The sequence below is a fragment of the Trachurus trachurus genome, assembly GCF_905171665.1.
Source record: "Trachurus trachurus genome assembly, chromosome: 19".
Taxonomy (NCBI): domain Eukaryota; kingdom Metazoa; phylum Chordata; class Actinopteri; order Carangiformes; family Carangidae; genus Trachurus; species Trachurus trachurus.
Window position 1 is genome coordinate 19,218,551 of NC_139913.1, and position 20,281 is coordinate 19,238,831.

At 44.2% G+C, this 20,281-nt stretch overlaps 2 protein-coding genes across 3 annotated transcripts in view; one reads left to right on the plus strand and one right to left on the minus strand.

Annotated features, from left to right (window-relative positions):
• Positions 1 to 8,042, minus strand: part of shisa9a (shisa family member 9a) — a gene marked incomplete at both ends in the record, with an annotated part of 46,676 nt that extends 38,634 nt beyond the window's left edge. The window contains 2 exons of the mRNA XM_083993886.1: positions 6,666 to 6,772; positions 7,528 to 8,042. Coding sequence (XP_083850012.1) covers positions 6,666 to 6,772; positions 7,528 to 8,042 — 622 coding nt within the window. The remainder of the gene's footprint in view (positions 1 to 6,665; positions 6,773 to 7,527) is intronic.
• A 2,302-nt stretch (positions 8,043 to 10,344) lies between these two features.
• Positions 10,345 to 20,281, plus strand: part of cpped1 (calcineurin-like phosphoesterase domain containing 1) — a 38,986-nt gene continuing 29,049 nt past the window's right edge. For both annotated transcript variants that reach the window (XM_083993595.1, XM_083993596.1), the window contains exons 1-2: positions 10,345 to 10,548; positions 14,125 to 14,343. In XM_083993595.1, coding sequence (XP_083849721.1) covers positions 10,485 to 10,548; positions 14,125 to 14,343 — 283 coding nt within the window. In that variant the 5' untranslated portion in view covers positions 10,345 to 10,484. The remainder of the gene's footprint in view (positions 10,549 to 14,124; positions 14,344 to 20,281) is intronic.

Below are 20,281 nucleotides of genomic sequence, written 5' to 3' on the forward strand. Positions count from 1 at the left end.
TCTCCTTATCCCATGACTGCCTGTGAGTGCTGTTTCATTACAGATAGTCAAACCTAAATGAGACTGAAATAGATGAAGATGGATGGATGGAGCGGCGTTCTGAGGATCTGACTGAAGGGCAGCGCAGGTTGATTTTTTATTTATTTATTCTGTGGCTAACATATGCCTGCACCGGCGCATATGTTGAGCACGTTCAAGAACACAGGCTTGGACATTTGTGTGCACCAGCGAACACACACACATACAGTAGGCTACGTATGCACACACGCACGCACACACACACACACACACAGACACAGACATAATTACCTGTCAAATGCAAGATGGGACTTCCTGGGAGTAAATGAGCTGATTAATATTCGTAAAAAGGGTGGGAGGGAGGGGTGTGGGGGCATCGAGCTGATTAGAAGTTAAGATATTCACTGTCCCTGTTGCTTCTTTTTTATTACAACGGCAAAATGACAAGATGGGAAATTACACAGTGGAAGATGCAGAACACTGAGGACAGAAGAGGAAGAGCGCTCTCCCTGCTCTTTAACATACTGTGTGATTTCTTTGAAACGTCCACAGAATCGAGTGCTTGTTCCAATTTACAATTTACCTTTTCACAAAGAAGCTGATGCTCAGTAACAGGAGCGTGACGCCGCTCTGCTGCTTCCTTCGGATTTTGTAAATGAGGCTAAGACTTTTTTTTCCATTTCTCTTTTCTCATTTTCTAAAAAATCATGTTGCCTCTTTTCTCCCGCTGTAGTCCCACACACTCTCCCTCCCTCCCTGGCCCAGGCTGTGTTGACACCTCCCTGGCCCAGGCCTCCCTCTGTTCCTAAACTGAATGAGTGCCTGCCGTTGGTCGATGCTTTCTGGCTGTGCCGCCCCAGAGCCCTAATAAACAGGAGTCTAATGGCGTCCCCGTGCTGCCGAGGGGACTCACATTAAGATAATTAGGCAGAGAGAAGGTGCAGGAATGAGGCCCTGGAGAGGAGGAGGAGACACTGCTGATGTTTCTCTGAATCTGAGCCTCTAACTCTCTGGTTCTCTGCCTTGTCCCTGTAACCCAGTTCACTGCTTTTGCGTTATTCCTACAGTGAAAACAGGGCAAGAGGTCTGACGATGATGAGTCTTTCAAAACAAGTAAATCACCTCAAATGCGAGGTGTGATCAGACAGAGTGATGTGCAACAGTGAGAAGAGAAGGTGTGTTGGGAAGAATGTGAAAATGAGTCTTGAATATGGGGAGTGAAATCTGATCTATTGCTGATGGGATTTAGTATTAGGCAAACCTAATTTCTTCGTATATGTTTGGTGCCAATTCGGCAACTGGTGGTCATTTAGTAGGATATCAGGTCTTAGAGCAAAGCATGTTTACCTTGACTGAAATGTGTCTCTGACAGTAACTTTACAATCCACACCAGGTGTCGCATTAATTCAAGTCACGGTTTTAATTTATTCAGTCTTCTGTAATATTTCTCATAAAGTAGCTGCTCAACAAGTCTTTGCTGTTTGCTTGGATGTCAGGACAGGAAGTCAATATATATTGCACAACTTGCCAAAAATACAGTAGTAATATCACTGACCAGTATTTAAAGGAGACATATTATGCCCCCTTTCCACAAATTAAAATAGTTCCCAGGTGTAAAGACATGTCTGTGACATGCTTTGGTCAAAATACCCCAAGGATCAAACATCACAGCTCTTTTCATCCGCTCTAAACAGCCCTGTTCACAACGGCTGGTTTCAGTGCCTGTACCTTTAAATGCAAATGAAGCACTGCTGGCCCCGCCCCTCCCCTTCTACCGGTCCCAGGTAGGGGTGGGGTTATGCAAATTTGAATCCTAGTTACATCACTGAAAGACAACTGAGGGAACAGCTCGTAAAACCACATTCAATCTAGGGAGCCTGCACATTATATTTTATTTTGTCAATTCTCATATCCACCTAAATATAAAAGAGCCTTCAAAAAGTGATATTTCCATAATATGTCCCCTTTAAAGTTTCACATTGGCTAACCCCCTAAAATAAAACATTGTGTTAAATATGGGACTTTGGTGTCACTGAATTAGAAATCTTTAGATCTCCACATTATTGCTCGAATATGAATTCTCTGACGACATAACAGGTAATAGTGACTGGGAGTGGTACATCCCAGTCCAGGGTAACATCACAGATGTGTTTCTTCTTCCGTGCGTATAAAAGGTTTGACAAATAAGTTAGTGTGTGTACTGTATGTGCGTGTCAGTTCACACTGCCTGTTTACAAGAAAATAAGGCACATAAAGTATGTGAAGTGTGTTTAATTGAGAAAATAAAACAAGCAAACCATTTCTTCACTGGTTTGGATCAAAGGGAAGTGGCTGTAGATATAGTGGAAGCTTTCCTGTCATTGCAGCAGACTATGAGCCTGAAAGACAAACTCATGGATGGAACAACTTCAGCTGCACCTGCTTCTTTTTTTCTTTTTTTTTGTGCCTGTTTGAACACGAGGACAGAAGCCGAGCTTCAAACAGAGCTGGAGCTGGAGTGACGCCTCACAGATAACTACCTCCAGCTCTGTCATTTTCTCTCTATCACAGCCTCTGCCTGCTTGTTTCCACGATCCACCGTGTAGGTTCACTAGCAGGAGCTCCTCTTTCCGCTCTGACACTCTGCAATCAGATGTGACACACCGAAGGCTCTGGATGACAGCCGGGAAGACAAGGTCACACAGTCACCTACTTTTAACAGAGGATGTGCACGGCTCCTTCTGACAGGGCTTCATACACTTACTCACACACGCCTACACACACGGGCGCAGTGAGCACGCGTGCACCTTGGCTCGCGCAAACACAGTTGCGAGGCGGAGCTGGAGTATTTTGCAGACGGGGCCTTTTCTCGTGCCTGTGCAATCTCAGAAGCAATTACCTATTAAAATTTCATCCTTCCCATCTCTGAATGTTTAGGAAAAGATTATAACTGCTGGGGAGGTAATTAAGCCTGCAAATGGTGAATTGAGTTGTGAATACAGAGCACTGTGCATGTGTGTGTGCATGTAGCTGTGTGTGTTTTGTCTTAATAAAACTCAATAGCGCTGCCCACCTAAAGCTCTTTAGTGTGATACCCAAAATGACAATTAACAGAACTAAAAAGTGAGATGTTGGTCTGGAGGAAGTGCTCAGCGTAATAATTCATAAGTATAACTATGATTTCCCAATTAAATTGCCCATCTAATGTCTTCATTATATTATAAAGTAAGAGTAGTAGCGATGAGTCGAGCTGCTGTTTTGTCAAGCAGACTCCGAGTTAAAAAGCAGCAGGCTCAGCGTGTTCTCGCAGGTTACCATGGCAAACCAAACATGAGCATATAATAAACACACAGGCCTTCAGAGCTTCAGAAAAATCAATCACCCTGGACGGTTGCCACCAAGATCATTCGCACCTCTCGCTCTCCATCCATCCCCCCCCCCGAAACTCATTCTCTCCTCTTTCTCCAGTGCTCCCATCTTTGTCTCGTCGGCTCTTTGATGCTGAAAGTGAAGAGGCCGGGGATTTTCAGCCTTTTAAGGATTCAAACAAAGTCTCTGGGTTTTGAGATGACATGAAAGTCTGCCAGCCCCGGCGTGGCTGGGGAATAGGTGGGCCGGCTGCTGTGGTTCTGGTTCACAAAGCAACCAAAGTGTCCATTTTTAATATGCAGCAGGTTGCGGGGGCCTTTTTGCTCAATTCACATGGGCCCCCACCGCTCCCCCAATACATAACAAACATGAGCCTCTTGTGTTGCTAATTGATGGTGCACATCTCTCACTCGCACACATGATAATGATTATGACTTATCAAGACGCAGCAAAGCGCGCGGCGGGAGCAGCAGTTTCAATCGCTCTTTTAAAGCTGCAGACAAACAACCTGAATGAACCGCCGCAGGAGAGTCACATTAATGATACAGCAGTGATGGTCCTCGCAGACAAAAAGCACTCTGTGACTGACAGTCGCCTGAGCCCGAAGGAGTTTTCCCCCCTATAGAAGCTGCAGAGAACCTGCCAGGCCACATGCATTAATGCCAGTAATAGGGCAATCTGGCCATAAGCTATAATCAATACGTGGTTTGCACTAAAAATAGATTTTCCAGCACATTCCTGCACTATAACTGGCATATAACCCCCCTCATGTGCACCAGCATGTGCAAATGTACATGTTCCTTTTAACCTGAACACTTATCTTTACATTGCAATTACCACTCTATTCATTCGTCTTCTCTCCTTCCCTCATGTGTCGTTTGCATTCAGAGCCGCCGTCTCCCTGAGAAATCATCTCGCCCTCTTCAGTCTATCTATCACCCCTTAATCACTTAAAACAAGAATAACATGTCCATATCCTGCAAAATCCATATCTAATTCCTCCCCTCCCCTACGACCCCACCCCGTGCCCCCCCCCTTCGTGATAAATTGCCTCCGCTCGCTGACTGAGGGGACCCATAAACCAATCAGGTGGCTGTCAGGGAGGATCCCACCAGATCATCGAGGTTAATAACATTCCACATGATTACCCACAAGCCCGAGGATTAAAGGGTTCAGAGGAGCAGGTTCCACGTTGAAAATAATAATCGCTATTTCACAGCGACGTCCTATTGGCCACTCAGGTGATAGGCCACCACGCTATCTCATCTCTCCCGCAGCGAGGAGAGAAAAAAAAAAGACTTGTACCGACCCAGACACCTACTCAAAGTGTTATTTATCTCTTTTCATGGTAGATTTTTTTTTCTGAGACTTAGCCCCCCCCCTTCTCCTCCTCTTTCCTGAAAGCAAACCTTTTAAATGAATACAACCTTTCTTTTCCCCCTTGTCCATGAGCTGCGCTCTCATCATGATGTTGATGGTGTCTGTGGGCGTAGTGCTTCATGCTGAGTAGGGTTATGTCACCTTGTCGTTAGCCAGGGGAGCTGTTGTAGGATTACATATTTATCTCATTCTCACAAATAGAAATAGTTACTCAAAACCCCCCCCAACACCACCACCATTTCCTTACATTAACACTTCCTCGCAGCAATAATACCCTGATACCAGCATACCAGCATTTCCAGCCAGATATCTGTTTCAGTTTCCAAACAAACTGTGAACTACGGGGGAAAAAACTGGCAATTTGGAGATTCTCTGTCAGTGCCGCAAACTAATCAAGAATTGTTCCAATAAAAAGAAACAATGACATAAGAAATAAACTTTATCTCATCTTTAATAAAAACATAGAGAAGTAAAGTCAGGAGTTAGTTAGAACTCTGTGAACTTTAGAACTCTTACTGTCAGTTTTATCTGAAAGTAGTAAAAAGCAAAAAAATAATCTGATCCAACTGGTAAATCTCTGCACTTTTCATTAAAAAAAAACACAACTTAAAAACTTCAACTCACATAACATTGTGAGATTGCTTATCTTTTTCTCGCTGTGCACCAAAGTGATGAAATGTGCTCGAAAAGGGAAAAAAAAGGAGCCAAGAAGCAGTCTTTTTGATGTGGGAGGATTTCAGCTGCAGTCAGATGGAATTGAACAAGGTGCCATTCATGTATAGCCGGATAGTAACACAAGAAACGAGGAGGGGGGGGGGGGGGGGGGGGGGGGCAGTCCTGTAACAAGACGAAAGTGAGTGCAGACTCGGCGTGTCTTGAATGCATCGTTTACGTGGAGATCCACCTCAGATGTGTGTTTTTTTGTTTTGGCACAGGAAACAGACGGACTGGAAACGCAACTCTGAGGGAATGTGAAAGCTGTGTACTGACTGTTCCCATGATGTGTGTGCCTGCCTGCACTGTGCGCTTGGCTTGAGTGTGTGTGTGTTTGTGTTTTTTTGTGTGCATTCATCTGTTTGATCTTCGGTGTTAAAAAACACAAAGGAGCTTGGTACTGTAGCAGCCCACGGGACACAACCGAAATAGATGGCATTCATGTGCTCTGTATTCTACCACCACCACCACCACCACCACCCTACAAACTCCCAGCCAGCCCCCTCTCAATCCCCCTACACACACACACACACACACACACACACTTCCTCACCGACTCACACACACTCCCACTTCCCTCTTTCTCTCTCTCATTATATCATGCAGGCATGAACCAAAATAAAACAGTGAATACAGGCTGGATTTGAGAAGCAGGCAGAAAGACTCTTTCGAGCGTGTTACGAAATCTGGCCGGTGTGCGATAAAACAAAACAACCCTACGCTGTCATTTGAAACAAAATAGGAAAAAAAAAAAAAAAACGCCTGTAGGGATGTGTGTGTTCTCCCTCTCTGCACATACAGTATAGAGTCTATATCTCTGAGGATTTTCTGACTAACGCGCCAGATATGAGTTTGGCAAGTCCAGCTGAGATGACTGACTTAATCTCAATCCCTCACATCCCTTACATCACTGCAGATGCCTTCAGAGGGGGAGGGGGGCGGGTGGGGGGGATGACACCAACCTGGACACACTCAAGTCACTTTAAATAAGCAGCCCTTCATTTTTATATGCTGACACACACACACACACAACTCTCCCACATGTTCCGTATGCTGCTTTAAGTCACACACACAGTTTACAACAGCCAATAATGAGCTCTGAAGAAAGAAAGAAAGAAAGAAAGAAAGAAAGAAAGAAAGAAAGAAAGAAAGAAAGAAAGAAAGAAAGAAAGAAAGAAAATATATATGTATAAGAAAAAACTCACGGAGGGTTGTGGGTCTGGAGACATAGTGCTGTGAATGCATCCCCAGGGCCTCCTCCCCCCGGTACTGCTCACCTGGACACCCGCCCTGCAGCACGCTGGCCACGGCCCTGTCAGACAGACACGGGGAGGAGAAGAGAGAGAGACAGGGAGGCGGTGATGGATGAGAGGCGCAGACATGAGGAACTGTGCATAACACGGTTAATTTGATCATTCAGTTGGGCTGCAGCGCTGCTTCTCATGAAACTATACGAGATGCAGCTGAGTGTCAATAACACTGTGATTTGCTTTTGTTTGCGCTGTTTTTCCACCCTCTACTGCTGCAGTCATTGTACATGCACTCTTGACTAATGCATTACACATAGGTGTGTGGAGTGTGTGTGTTTTTTTTTTTTTCTTTCACCGATCTCATATCAGACATACACAATGGAGCGCAATGCCGCCTATTTACTCTGGTGAAAGAAGCCGCCCCCGCCTGATGAGAGTAGCTCACGTAATGTTATATCACAATGGATGGATGGACTGGAGTGGAGACGGCATGTAGCATCCACTCCTGTTCAGAGAGTCTCAGCACACAAGAGTTGTTCCAGTTGCCCAGAAACCAGAGTCTGGCTGTGAAACTACAACAAGCCCAATGCATTTAGAGCGAGGCGGAGCTTTATGATGTTGTTTTTATTGTTATGGTGTACTTATAAAGATGTAGAGGGGTGGAGGGGATGGAGGGCACGCGCGCTCCAGATCCCTGCGTGCGTAGGCTACTACTGCAAGTCTCTTTGTAAACAAGCGCACTGAGAAGAGCAGGGAGAGAGAGAGAGGGGATGGGAGATAGTGAGATAGTGAGATAATGAGAGAGAGAGAGGTTTACCTGGACATGTTCTCTCTCTGGGGCCGGTGCGCCTTTTCCAGACCCAGTTTGGTGAAAATCCCCACAAGAGCCATAATGGCCACTACTCCACATATGATGTAAACGATTAAGTTCGTCTTGTCTTTGGTGCTGTCGTGCATCTTGTTCATTTTTTTGTAGGGGGTCTGCCCGGTCTTCATCCACACCGGGGTGTCATAATTTTTACAGGTGCTCTGGTCCAGCCGCGAGTGCTTGTAGGCGCAGCAGAAGCGGAAGCCACAGGTGCCGCAGCAGTATAGGTAATTGCCCGTTTTGCAGATGAACGGCGGGTCCCACTGGCCCATCACGTCGTAGTAACCCCGGCATTTGTCCTCCGTGTGCGGGGTCTCCTCGGACACGCTCTCCTCCTCCCTGGAGCCATTGGAGGTGGAGATCATCACGAATCCACCGAGCAGTCCCGGCTCCCCGTCAGCCTTGCACACCAGAGCCATAAGTTTGAGCAACAAGAAGCCGAGGAGAAAGTATTTCCCTCTCATCGTGCTCTCTCCTCCGTTCAACTTCACGCAGAAACGAAAAGACTTGGAGAGGGGAGGAAAGGCGCGCGGTCATGATAGGCTGAAAAGTCCAGGAAGATACATCCAAACAGCAACGCACCGTCATCCGCGCTGATGAACATCTTTACTAACATATCATCATCCAGGAAAAAGAAGAAAAAGGGAAAGAAAAGAAAGAATGAAAATAAAACGCAAAATAAAACAAAATCTCAGTGGATTGAACTTGACTTATAGACTGAATAACTGCTCTTCAGCGCGCGCTCTCTGCCGCTCACCTACACGTCTTTCCAGAAAGACATTCGCAGGCTCGGGTCCGTCGTTTTCAGGAGTGCATCACTTCGCATATCCATCGGTGCGCCCTTACGCACAGGAGTAGGCAGAGACACAAGCCGCACGGAGGATGAGAGCTCAGTGAGCGGAGAGAGGGACCGAGAGTGAGAGAGCCTGGTGCGCAAAAGGAAAGGAGGAGGAAAACAGGGGGAGGGAGTGAGAGAGAGAGACTGAGAAGGCTGAGGATAGCGGGATGGAAAAGAGAGAGAGAGAGGAGCCTTTATTGTGAAATATTATGAGAAAATCCCCGGAATACGCACATCACTGTTCTGTTTTGCCGTCGAGGAAAGGCGTGGGAGACACCACCTCCTTTTATTCCCACTTTACGCATTTTCAGTCGTAGGTGCAATTGTTTTAAATCACAAGTGGCTTCATGTGTTACAATGGGCAGCTTCTAAAAGCAGAAAAAAGCCTCTTTCACCAAATATGTCGCCTCAAGGCACCATGTCTATAGATCCCCAGGGACTTTTTTCAAACGCCTTTCACATTAAAGCTCATCCAGACCTGTCCAAAATACAAACCCAGATAAAAAGAGAATTCACACGGTTCTTTATTTTTTATTCTCAAATAATCTGGCACGGTTTTTGATCGCATTTTTAAGATTTAAAACTGGGAAAAGGAGGAGCCCCATTCCCAAATGGTGCGACTAAAATTGGAAATGATCTCCCCCTAAAAATCAATATTAAAAAAACAGCGTCGGCATTTTGCCAATAGGTCTGAAATATATTTAGGGCTACTTCTAGGTTATTATGGATATCTCACGTTCCTCATTGCAGGTGTTGCAGTTTTTGTCAAACATAAAGAAAGACGCATCAAATGAGCAAACACAAAAAGGTTGATTTCACCTGCAAATCACACAAAGGCTGTAGGCTAAGCACATCGTTTTAGATGAATGATGTGGTTTAAAAACAGACCTCGGATGGATCTCTTTATTTTAAAATCTAAAAATATTGAAACAACCTGATCAATCAGACTGTGTGGTTTCCCCCTTTCAGCTGCAGAGGAGGGTCGGTGAGGCTGGGAGAGGATCGACCTCTCTCCGTGGTGCTGAAAGGCTGCGGCCTCTGTCCAAGGTGCTGATCACCACAGGACCTCCTGCAGTTTCTAAACACAATGCAAGGTTTACCTCCAAGATGTTCAGTTATCGAAGGAGGAAGCTTGGCAGATGTGTTTGCTCAGTGAGAAGAAGGAGACACATGATTATAATGGTAATGTTTAGTTGAGTTACCATGAGAACGTCTGTGATAAAGATGATGATAACATACATTGATAAATTAATAATTAATAAAATACATTGATATAAATTGTAGCTAGCCTACTCTATTATATTCAGGGCTCCAGTCTAACTTTTTTTTTTTTACTGGGCGCACATTGGCCCTAAAATTTTAGGAGCGCAAACAGAAAATGTTGTGGCACACACCATTAATCAACTTGCAAAGCAAATATTCACAATCTCTCTTCATTCTTGATCCTCACACACCTTGGCCTGACACCTGTAGCTAATGACAGATTCCAGATTCTCTTCGAGTCGCCCCCTCCACATTTCACCAGTGTTTTAAAATATCCAACAAATTACTGGTTGCACATGTGCAAGTTGATGAAAAATGTAGCTGCACTGCAATTTAGGAGCAAAATGCCCCATTTAGGGGCAGTCTGGAGCCCTTTATATTCATGTCATGCCCCTGTGATTGGAAATTTCGAAAGCAAATTCAGTAGCCTCCTAGACTAGGCTATAATTAAAAAAATAAAATAAAACAAATCAGGCTGAAGTAATTTTTGAAAAAAAAAGAAGTAGTAAATCCAGCGGATGTCTGGATGTGATTGTGTGTGTGTGGTGAGAGCTGCGTGTGTCTGCCACACTGGGGGCCGCTGCAGCAGAAGTCACACATCCACAAACAGGCAGCGTAGTCGATCCCCGATCATCATGATCATCGTCAGCAGCAGCAGCAGCAGCAGCAGCAGTGTTAGCTCTCCGCCCAGACAGCTGGAGCAACCCCACAGGCGTGTCTGTCTGGAGGCTCGCAGACAGACTCACTAGTCAGTGGTGAACTAGTTGACTCGGGACAACCACCCAGTAGATAAGCCGCTGCTCTTATGGCTGAGAGCGTGGATCTGTTTCTCAGGGCAACACAGCGGACGTTCAGCGGACTGACTGAAGGTAGCACACTGTGTTAGCCTCCTCAGCTAGCCGGCAGCTAACGCCCTCTGTGACTTGGCCGTGTCACTAGTTTTTAGCTGCTGGCTACAGGTCACTGGTCCAACAGGTTGGGCGCAGTCACTTGACAGCTTCTGTGTGGCTGTGCTTGAACAACCGGGCCACCGTAGTCAACTAAACCCAGGCTACGCTGCTACAGTAGCTTGTTAGCTTGTGTCAACAAAACAAATAGTGCTGTTTGTGCTCTTGTTGCAGTAATGAAGCCAGTGTTGACTGTTTCAAACAATTGAAAGAATAATAATGAATAGACTGTAGTTTAGTAATTCATTAAGGTATCATTTGGTGGATTAATAATTCACAACACACTTTAGCTACAGTGCAAAGTTATGTGTGTCACAAGTTGAAATCTTGTATCTGTTAATTGAGTGAATTTGCTTCAGAGGCTTCGTGTAGCTACCATGTATCTGTGTGGCTCAGCCTGCAGCCACAATATTCAAGGACTAACAACATAATCACAGTGGCGTGTTCACTTCTCTTTTCATCAGTTCCCCCACCTTGATATCAGGCTTAATTCCTTACAACCCTGTGTAGGGAAAAACTGTTAGTATAAGGGAACCCGAGGGATGAGATTGAAATGCTCAGTATTTTTTATTATTATTATTTGCTGCAAAAGCAAACCCCCAATGTGCTTTCATCTCAAATGATGATTACTGTAGCTTTGTTTGGAGCGTACCATCTGCCACCTGAGAAATCTCTGCTATTTATGTTTGAAGTTGTGCTCGCGCAGCTCAAGACACGCAAGGCTGCTGCTTCTTATCTCCTGTCATGGGATCTTTGTTGACTCCTCCAAGTCCTTGTGTTTTTTTTTTAATTTCTCTTTTCATTTGTCTGTGAAATGGTTTCACACACACACACACACACACACACACACACACACACACACACACACACACACACACACACACACACACACATCTGACTCCAGAGAGAGAGACACACACAGCACTATAAAGTATATTCATGTAACAAAAAAGCCTGCAGGGTTTGTATGAGAGTGCCTCGCAGCTGCATGTAGTGTGTCTGTTGTCAGGATCAGTGACAAAGAAGATGGTTAATAACTCAGGAGCAGGACCATCCTGCATAGGTTGTGTAGATGCTGTGTGTGCGTGTGTGTGCATACTTTGCATTCCTGCGTGATGTGAATATATTCCTTTAGAGCAAGAAGCAGGTTTTTATCTGCATGCTGAGGTTTGTATTGTTAGGCAGTGATTTCCATATACAAACACTCGTAAGCTGAGGCAGAGTTTGAGAAGTATTCTGCTGAGCTGCAGGAGATCAAGATGAAAGTTTTTTTTTTTTTATTTCCTGTTTAAAAGACAGATCTATTCTGAAGTAAGTGCAGATGGACTGTCAAAGACTGCTGAGATAGAGTTAGGAAACTTCACTTTATACTACAATGGTCATGGCGGCTGGTTTAAATTCAGAATTCATCAGCAGTCCTCGCTGTAATCATAAGTTAAGATCAAGGCCAGGCTGGTTAGGACTGAAGGCATTCTTAAATAATTTGGCTGAAGAGATAGTAGATAGAAGTAGAGCGTGTTTCCCCCCAGTGGTTTCATAAAATGTCAATTACACAAATGGGATCATTGTTAATCTTACACACCGTCTAGATCCTGGGAGCGACGCTCGCTTTCGTGGCTCTTTCTTTTCCCTATCTTTGCTCAAGTTTCTCCAGAGGACAAGAATTATCATAAACTCATTTGGGAGAGTGATACATGGAGAGCATGTTAAACACAGAGGATGCCGAGCAGCTAGTGGCCCCCGCTGAGTGTGAGCGAGGGGGATTTGTGCAGAATGCAGATGCAGACTCTCCGGCACAGTGACAGCGGCGCGTAGTAACTACAGCTACTGCTTCCACATCCTCCTCCGGAAACGAAAAAAACGAGCGGAGCAGAAAGCTGTTGTTTACACCTGCTCTTAGCATCTGCTCTTAGCATCTCTCCATTTCCATATCACTCCGCTGGGCGCTCTCTCTCTCTCTCTCTCTCTCTCTCTCTCTCTCTCTCTCTCTCTCTCTCACGTCCTTCATGTCATACCTTGTCATTACCATCAGCTAAAGCAGCGTTGAGTGGCTGCTTCCATTCCTTACATGGAGAACCAGGCTCAGTTTGCCTTGTTAATGAATGTTTGAGGGTGATTAGATTGTAGGGCCCTTCTGTTACGTAATATCAGGATTATGTAAAACACTCGTTCTTTCCCATTCATTCTCTGACATGTAGCTGTTTGTTAATTATTTAGCGTTCGTTACTCATGGGGTGAGTAACACCCAAGCCCCCCCCCCCCCCCCCCCCCCCCCCCCCCCCCCCCCCTCTCCCTCCCTCCCTTCCTCAGATCTCCAATTCCCAGTCCTAAATCCTGATCACAGTGCTTATAACAAATGAAATATTGTGTTGATCGCAAGAATGAATATAATGAGGTTTCTACATGAAGCTTTCACAGCAGGCTTTGTACCACTGAATGACTAATGCTGTGATGACACTTAATCCTTAAAGCTTTTATTTTCCTGTTTGTTACTTTGCGTGATGCTCTTTAGAAGAATCCTGTGACCTCAGCATATTGAAATGAAAATGTTCAGATGCCGGCAGAGTCGGTGTGAAGTTAATTCCAGTTAGACAAATCATAAGATGGGCCGCTGGTGAAAGTTGTGTCCATTAAATGTGTAGGTGTGCAAGTTAAAATATGTGAAAAAGTACTAATGACTACAGTAGATGTGTTTTTCATTACTAGATGGGAGCTGCAACAATTAGTTGACCAATCAACAGTAATCAACATCTACTTCAGCATTTTAAATGTGAGGATGTAATGCTTTTCCAACAACTTTAAAAATCTATTTAAGGACCTCATCTTAGGCTGCTAGTAGGTTTGTTACCTTTAATTGTCGGTGCAAGCTATTTTTAGAACGGCGGAGCAGAGCCGCGAGCTGCTCAGAGCTACTCCGTCTCATAACGCTCTATTATCTCATAGCGTGGTGAATGTGCAGGTCACGACTTGTCCACGACAGCGTTTTGGAGTTGTTGGATTGTGTATTTGATGAGTTTGATGAGGGAAACCAAGAAATCCCATGAGCCTCCGTAGTGTAGCTCTGAGCAGCTCGCGGCTCTGCTCTGCCGTTCTAAAAATAGCTTGCATAATTAAAGGTAATGAACCTACTCCTAAGACTATAGGGATTATGGCAATGGGCCAATTTGCCAAAATGTTGAACTATCCCTTTAATCGACAGGACAGCTGTTTTTTTTTGGTAAATGCTGTGAAATTTATAGCAATATTCATTCTGTCATTTAATATTTATAAAGCTGCATTCATGGAGTTTTGTTGACCAGAAGGCAGTGTGAGAAGAAAACAGCACTGACACTTTATCACCTCATAAAGTTGTTTTGGCAAAACGTCAGAGCATGATGACTTAAAACGGCTACCTACTTCTTGTATTGTCTCTGAGAAATGCCTTTCTTACTCTGATCCCGTATCAACATTAGTCTCACGTATTACCATACAAGTTAATGTTTGTCGTCTTTGTTCCAGATGCAGAGCGGGAATGGACGGGACCGTTTTGCTTCATCCAGGCCGCAGACCCGCAGCTCGGCCTGATGAAGGCCTGGAGGGAGGGCGACTGTGACGGCGGAGGAGACGAGTGGGCCGAGGAGGTGGAGCTCACCAAGCAGGCCGTAGAAGCCGTCAACCAGCTGGTACCCAGGCCCAGGTTCATGGTGCTGTGTGGCGACCTGGTCCACGCCATGCCAGGTATGGATATACTGTAGAAAAAGAAGAAAGGCCAGCAGCACTCGTGTCCTTCTCATTGTTTTTTTTTTATTGCAAACTGCATCGGCGCTAAAACACACAGACCGGTATTTAAATACATCACTTCCTGTTGAAAATTGCACACTGAGGAAGACGTTGTCGAAACCGGTCCGTGTGTTTTAGCGCCGCCGCAGTTGAGAAGGACACGAGTGCTGCTGGCCTTTCTTCTTTTTCTGTAAGTGCAACTTTTGGCTGTGCACCTCTTCAGTTTGTTCCTGAAAGTTTTTTTGGAGAGTGCGTGTTTTTCTTTGTTATGGATATACAGTAGCACAAGAAGGACATAAAATATAACTGCTGCCCTCTTTGATATAGTTGTAGCTTCATGAGATAAAGACACTGTCAGCCGCTTTAGAAAAGCCAGCCGGCACTGGCCTGAGCAGGTGTTTATGGGCAGTGCTGAGTGTGGCATTGTGATGACACACTGTTTGAAGTACATTGCTTTTTTTTCTTTCTCCTGCTAAATATTAAAACACTTCTCTGAGTGATAAACTCACGCTGAGTTCTGAGGGCTCTACTACAACAGCACATGCTTACCATTGAAAACAGGCCACAGCAGTGAAGAGAGGCGCCCAGCGGGCACACAGCCGTATGGACGGTAAAAACAAAATATTGGCATCAACCGCAGTAGCTGCCAATTATCAGCCTAATGTTGGAGGACATAATGTGAACTCACAGATGCCAGTTGTGTGAGCTTTAACTCCGCTCAGGCTCTTTTAGTCAAAACAAATGATAAAGCAGTGGCCCAGTGAGTTTTATCTCACGGCATCTGGTACCCCACGCAGGCCCGTGCAATCGCTGCACTTGTTTCAAAGTGTTTGAAACGGCTCTCCCTAATGACTGATAACAACAAAGTGTTTAGAAACACAAGCTCTGATCTCACACACTACAGTATATGCTGCTTCTCCAGTTTATTTGTTTTATGCCTCATTGGTATTCAGCAAAAGACATACTGCCCAGTGAGCAATACTGGACAGTGAACAAACCTCCTACTGAAGTCATGAGGCTGTAACGATACACATGCTACAGGTTTTAATGGGCGACATCAGATTCACTGCTAATCAGTGTTTCTGTTGTGACTAAGCAGTGATCTGGTGTGTGACACTCACGGTATGGATCTGGAGAGATATATTGTAGAGAGGAAGACAGTCTGTGCCACCCTCATCAGCTGCTCTCAGCCAGCTACACACCACTTACAGCTCATTCTGTTTAAATGTTAAGTCTGATGCTTGAAGAATACTATAACAACAATAAATTACTTTTGAGTCGGAGAATTAGATAAACAATCAGTTTATTACACTATTGATTCTAGCCTAAAACAGTGTTAAAGGGCAACTATGCAAGTCCGGTCGCTTTTCAGCTGTTTTGGTAACGCTCCGCTTGTCCATGTGCATTTGTTTACAACTAAGCCGGGCGAAAAATCAATACATGGAGCGGTGGATAACATTATAAAATGGGGCTGGGACGATATGCTTTTCTCTCGATCCGATTCTTCTACGATTTTTTGGATGGCGATTCGATTTAAATTGCAATTTCTACAATCGATTTTTAGTCTGCATTTTTAACATTTATCTGCACACAAATTCTGTAGGAGCCTATGAATTAACACACTCCATTATAAAGTGAACTTAAACCCTTTTCAAAACCTGTACTCTCTGTATGTAAAAAAGGCTAACAAATGCACATTGCACAATATAAAAAAAAAAAAAAAAAAAATCGATTTTTGACAAAAAAAAAAATCGATTTAAAAATCGTCAAAAAAGATATTGGGATATTTATGTGAATCGATTTTTTTCTCCCACCCCTATTATATAACATATACGATGTTACGACGCGTGTATTTGTGTAGTCTTAACCGTCGTAAACAAAAGATTACGGGTTACGGAGCGCGTTTGTGTGGCCGTGTACAGAGACAAGAGCTGGGACACCAGAAACACCACAAATCCTGCTTGGTTCCTCTTTAACTGCAATTGAAGTCATTGTCTTCAATCTGGAGAAAAAACATTCATTTCATCCATTTGAGGTTGAATACATCTGAAAAATCTGTGTTGTCCCCAAGGTCACAGAAAGGCAATGTCACTAACCTGCAGACTGAAAATGCATCACCAGCCACAACTTAGTGTTGTCTTAGAGTTCAGCCACAGCATATTTAATGTTAACTGTGTGTTTCTGATGGCGTTTTACTCCATAGCAGGCTTCAGGCTTATTCATTTTAAACAGATTACTGCATTATACCTCAAACTAACCACATATCTGTGATGCATCAGGCATTTGCTCTGATGTTTCAACCGTACATTAGATCGGGATGTGTTGAGACCAGACTGATCGGCTCTCTCCATTTCCACTGTGGGTTTTTTAGTTTCTGCCCAGCGTGAGGAAAGCTGATCTGAAAGCAGCTACCGTATTATGTTAATCTGGAATATATTTGTCATAATGGTAAAATGTGACATGAATTTTTTTCTAATTGAAACCATTAAAATTTCATGCTTTTTTTCTCTCATACGGAGTTCCAAAACGCCATGCAGTGTAATCTGAAATATCACTTCAGAGCCTCAGGCAGAATTGATTATTTGTCGTCCCAGTGCAGCAGGTTTTGTGATGACCCGTAAAATCAATGTATGTATGTGCCTCTAGAAATTCTGTCATTTGACCAAAAATATACACAATACCCATTAGGGACACTTGTGATAGAGATGTGAGGTGTTTTATTATACTGGATTATTTCACAAACAGTGTGTGAATAGACAGAAAGCCTCACATTTTAAAAAACGTTCTCTAACTGCTGCAGATTCTCAGATATGTTGTTAACGGAGACCAAGTGAGCTTTCTGACATTTATCAGTCTTTAAAGAGAATGGAAGATGTCTGATACATTTAAAAAAATGTATTGATTAATGTATTCTCAGCTCTCCCCTCAGTGGTAGCACTAATCTGATTAATGCAGTCCTTGAAGATCATCGGCTTAGGAATGATTTAATTGGAGAATATTCCTCATTGAGGTAGGCTTGAGTCTGTAAACAGTGCAGCTGGCTCCCCTGTGACAGCAGTTGATACTTCGTCTATGAGAAAGCACAAGCCGCCGTCTGTCCATTCAGTCTGATGCCGATAAAGATTTCAGCTATTGATCAGACCACCCAGACTTTAAAATTTTAAAGATCTACAAGACAGCGCCTGTTGCGTTTCCCACTGCAGCTGGAATGTGAAAAAGTTCACTCTCTGCCCTGATAATAAAGTCAAGTTTACCAACAACACACCCCCTGTGACAGCATGTAATATTTATCTATAAAAAGCACCTGCTCACCCTCAAGCTGTTTACATGAAAGCAAGATTTTTGCTTTGTATGAATAGTTCAGCAGATGGATAGTGGATACAGATGGGGGAATATGAGGCCTTTGTGTTGAGTGATTTGGTTTGTGAATAATATCTAATTGCGGTGTGCACTGGTTCCTCCTCATCAGTCTTCAGATCCTAGTTGGACGTGGAGTTTAGGCGTCTTTGAAGCAGGACAGCAAGCTGACTCGTATTGCCACAGTGGCAGCTGGTTTCCCCCAATTCACCAGATGCATTCGCTGTCTGGCCAGACAAATAGATTCTCAGAACAGAACACAGGTTTGAAAATAGTTGGATACCTCCACAAATGGCTGGCCAAGTAAACAAAATAATCATTCTGCTGCTCATTTCTCCACCTTGTTTGGAGCTGACATGCTGCGTTTGGCTCACGCTGCGTTCAATTGTGCTCCCTTCTGTCTGTCTGTGTCTCTATTCCACTGGTGACTAGAGAAACGATGATTAATGCTAACTTGAAAACATCAACCGACCAATCCCGTGTCTCTCAGCGCAAGACCTTGACTGAGCAGCTCGGCAGGCGTTTAGAGGTAAACGGATGCTTTCACTGAAGCAACTGTAATGAAATGATTGACTGCAGTGTGTGTGTATGTGTGTGTGTGTGTGTGTGTTGTGTGTTTTTCTCAATGTCCAGCTGCCTGATTCGATGACAGGGGTAAGCAAAATGAGCCGGCGGGATCCGCTGCAGAGTTAATGTTCAGCAAAAAGAGCCGCAAGCTGCCAACCAATGCAAACTACCTTTGCATGACAATTAGGGAGCGAGCATGAGGTGCCCGCCTGGCTGCCTGGCCTCAAGGAAACAGGCGACACGGAGAGAAAAGGGGTCGGCAGGCAAGCCCGTCTCTCTGTCTGTCTCTGCCCGTCCTCTCACCACATCTGTTTTATTTGTACTTTTTTTTTATATATATATTTTTGGGGCTTTTTATTGCCTTTAATTGATACATTACAGTGGAGAGAGGGACAGGAAAATGGGGAGGCAGAGAGAGGGAATGACATGCAGGAAAGGGCTGCCCGATGTGGGATTTCGATGTGGGATTCAAACCGGGGCCACCTGCAGTGACTGTAGCCTCAACATGGGGCGGCAGCTCTACCAAGTGTTTCATTTTTTTTTTATTTGTTAGGATCCCCATTAGCTGCGCTCTTCCTGTGGTCCACATATAAAACCAATTCATTTAAATATACGTACATTTACAATCACAACACGAAAATGAAGTCAACATTATCATTATACATTAAAGGGATAGTTCACCCAAAATTCAAATTTCTCATTTTCTACTCACCCTCATGTCGACTAAGGGTTGGGAGAAGTTTCAGAGTCATCCGTGCCTTTTTGGAGTTACAGGGAGGCTCGGCGCAGCACTGCATGTCCATATGACGGTGGCGAACGGAGCTCACTTTTCTTCGTCCAAAAAGACACACCAAAAAACATCCAAATACCTCCATGCCGCTCGTCTGTAATGTTCCTCTTGTATTGAAGCCCCGACATGAGAAATAGTTCTGAAAAAATTAAATAAGTCTATATTTTAAGCTTGTTTGTAGCAGAAGCACCCAGTGTATCAATTCACGGCTCCGTGAACTGAGATTTTCTCATGTTGGGGCTTCAATACAAGAGGGACATTACAGACGAGCACTATAGAGGTATTTGGATGTTTTTTGGTGTGTCTTTTTGGACGAAGAAAAGTGAGCCCCGTTCGCTACCGTCATATGAAAATGCAGTGCTGCACGAACCCCCGCTGTAACTTCAAAAAGGCACGGATGACTCTGAAACTTCTCCCAACCCTTAGTCGACATGAAGGTGAGTAGAAAATGAGTTAAATTTGAATTTTGGGTGAACTATCCCTTTAAATCTGCACAGTTGGATTGTCATCTACATCAAAGAACGTATGTAAGCTACTCCAATGCACAGTGGTTATAAAATAAAATAAAATAAAAGGGTAAAACAAATGAAAATGAGAACAAGAAAACGTACAACCCTAAATAAAACCATTTGTGTGTATGCGTGTGTGCATGTGTTTCATGATGAAATTCACGCAGAGCTCGATCCTCATTCGGAGATTATGTAAAATATTACGCAAACGCAGATTTTTTTAGTGATATTTAGTGCAGTATGTCATCTGTAGAATGTCCTTGGCCCCTGTTTCTGTGGTTTGACTCAAGGCTAACTATTCGTATGCAACACAGATTTGGCTCAGCTTAGTCACAGAGCAGCTCGTCTCTTTTCGGGTCATTATGACCACCAATTTTAGCTGCACAGGGACAGTCATGAACGCTCCTGGAGCTGTCTCGCCCTATCATCCAAGAGTCTTGCTGTAGGCGTCCAAGTATCCTTATCATCTCCATGACTGCACCATTTAGACTAAAACATGGCCGCCATCCACTTTTTCCACCACTCTGCCCGCCTCCCTGTGATCAGTCGCATTTATAGGTCACAGCGAGATCTATTTCAGATGCACAGTGGGACAGTAGATAGTGTAAAGCTCGGGGTTTTAAACCGCCGGGGCCTCGGGGACCTATGAACGGCGCGGCGTCAGCCCTCGTTA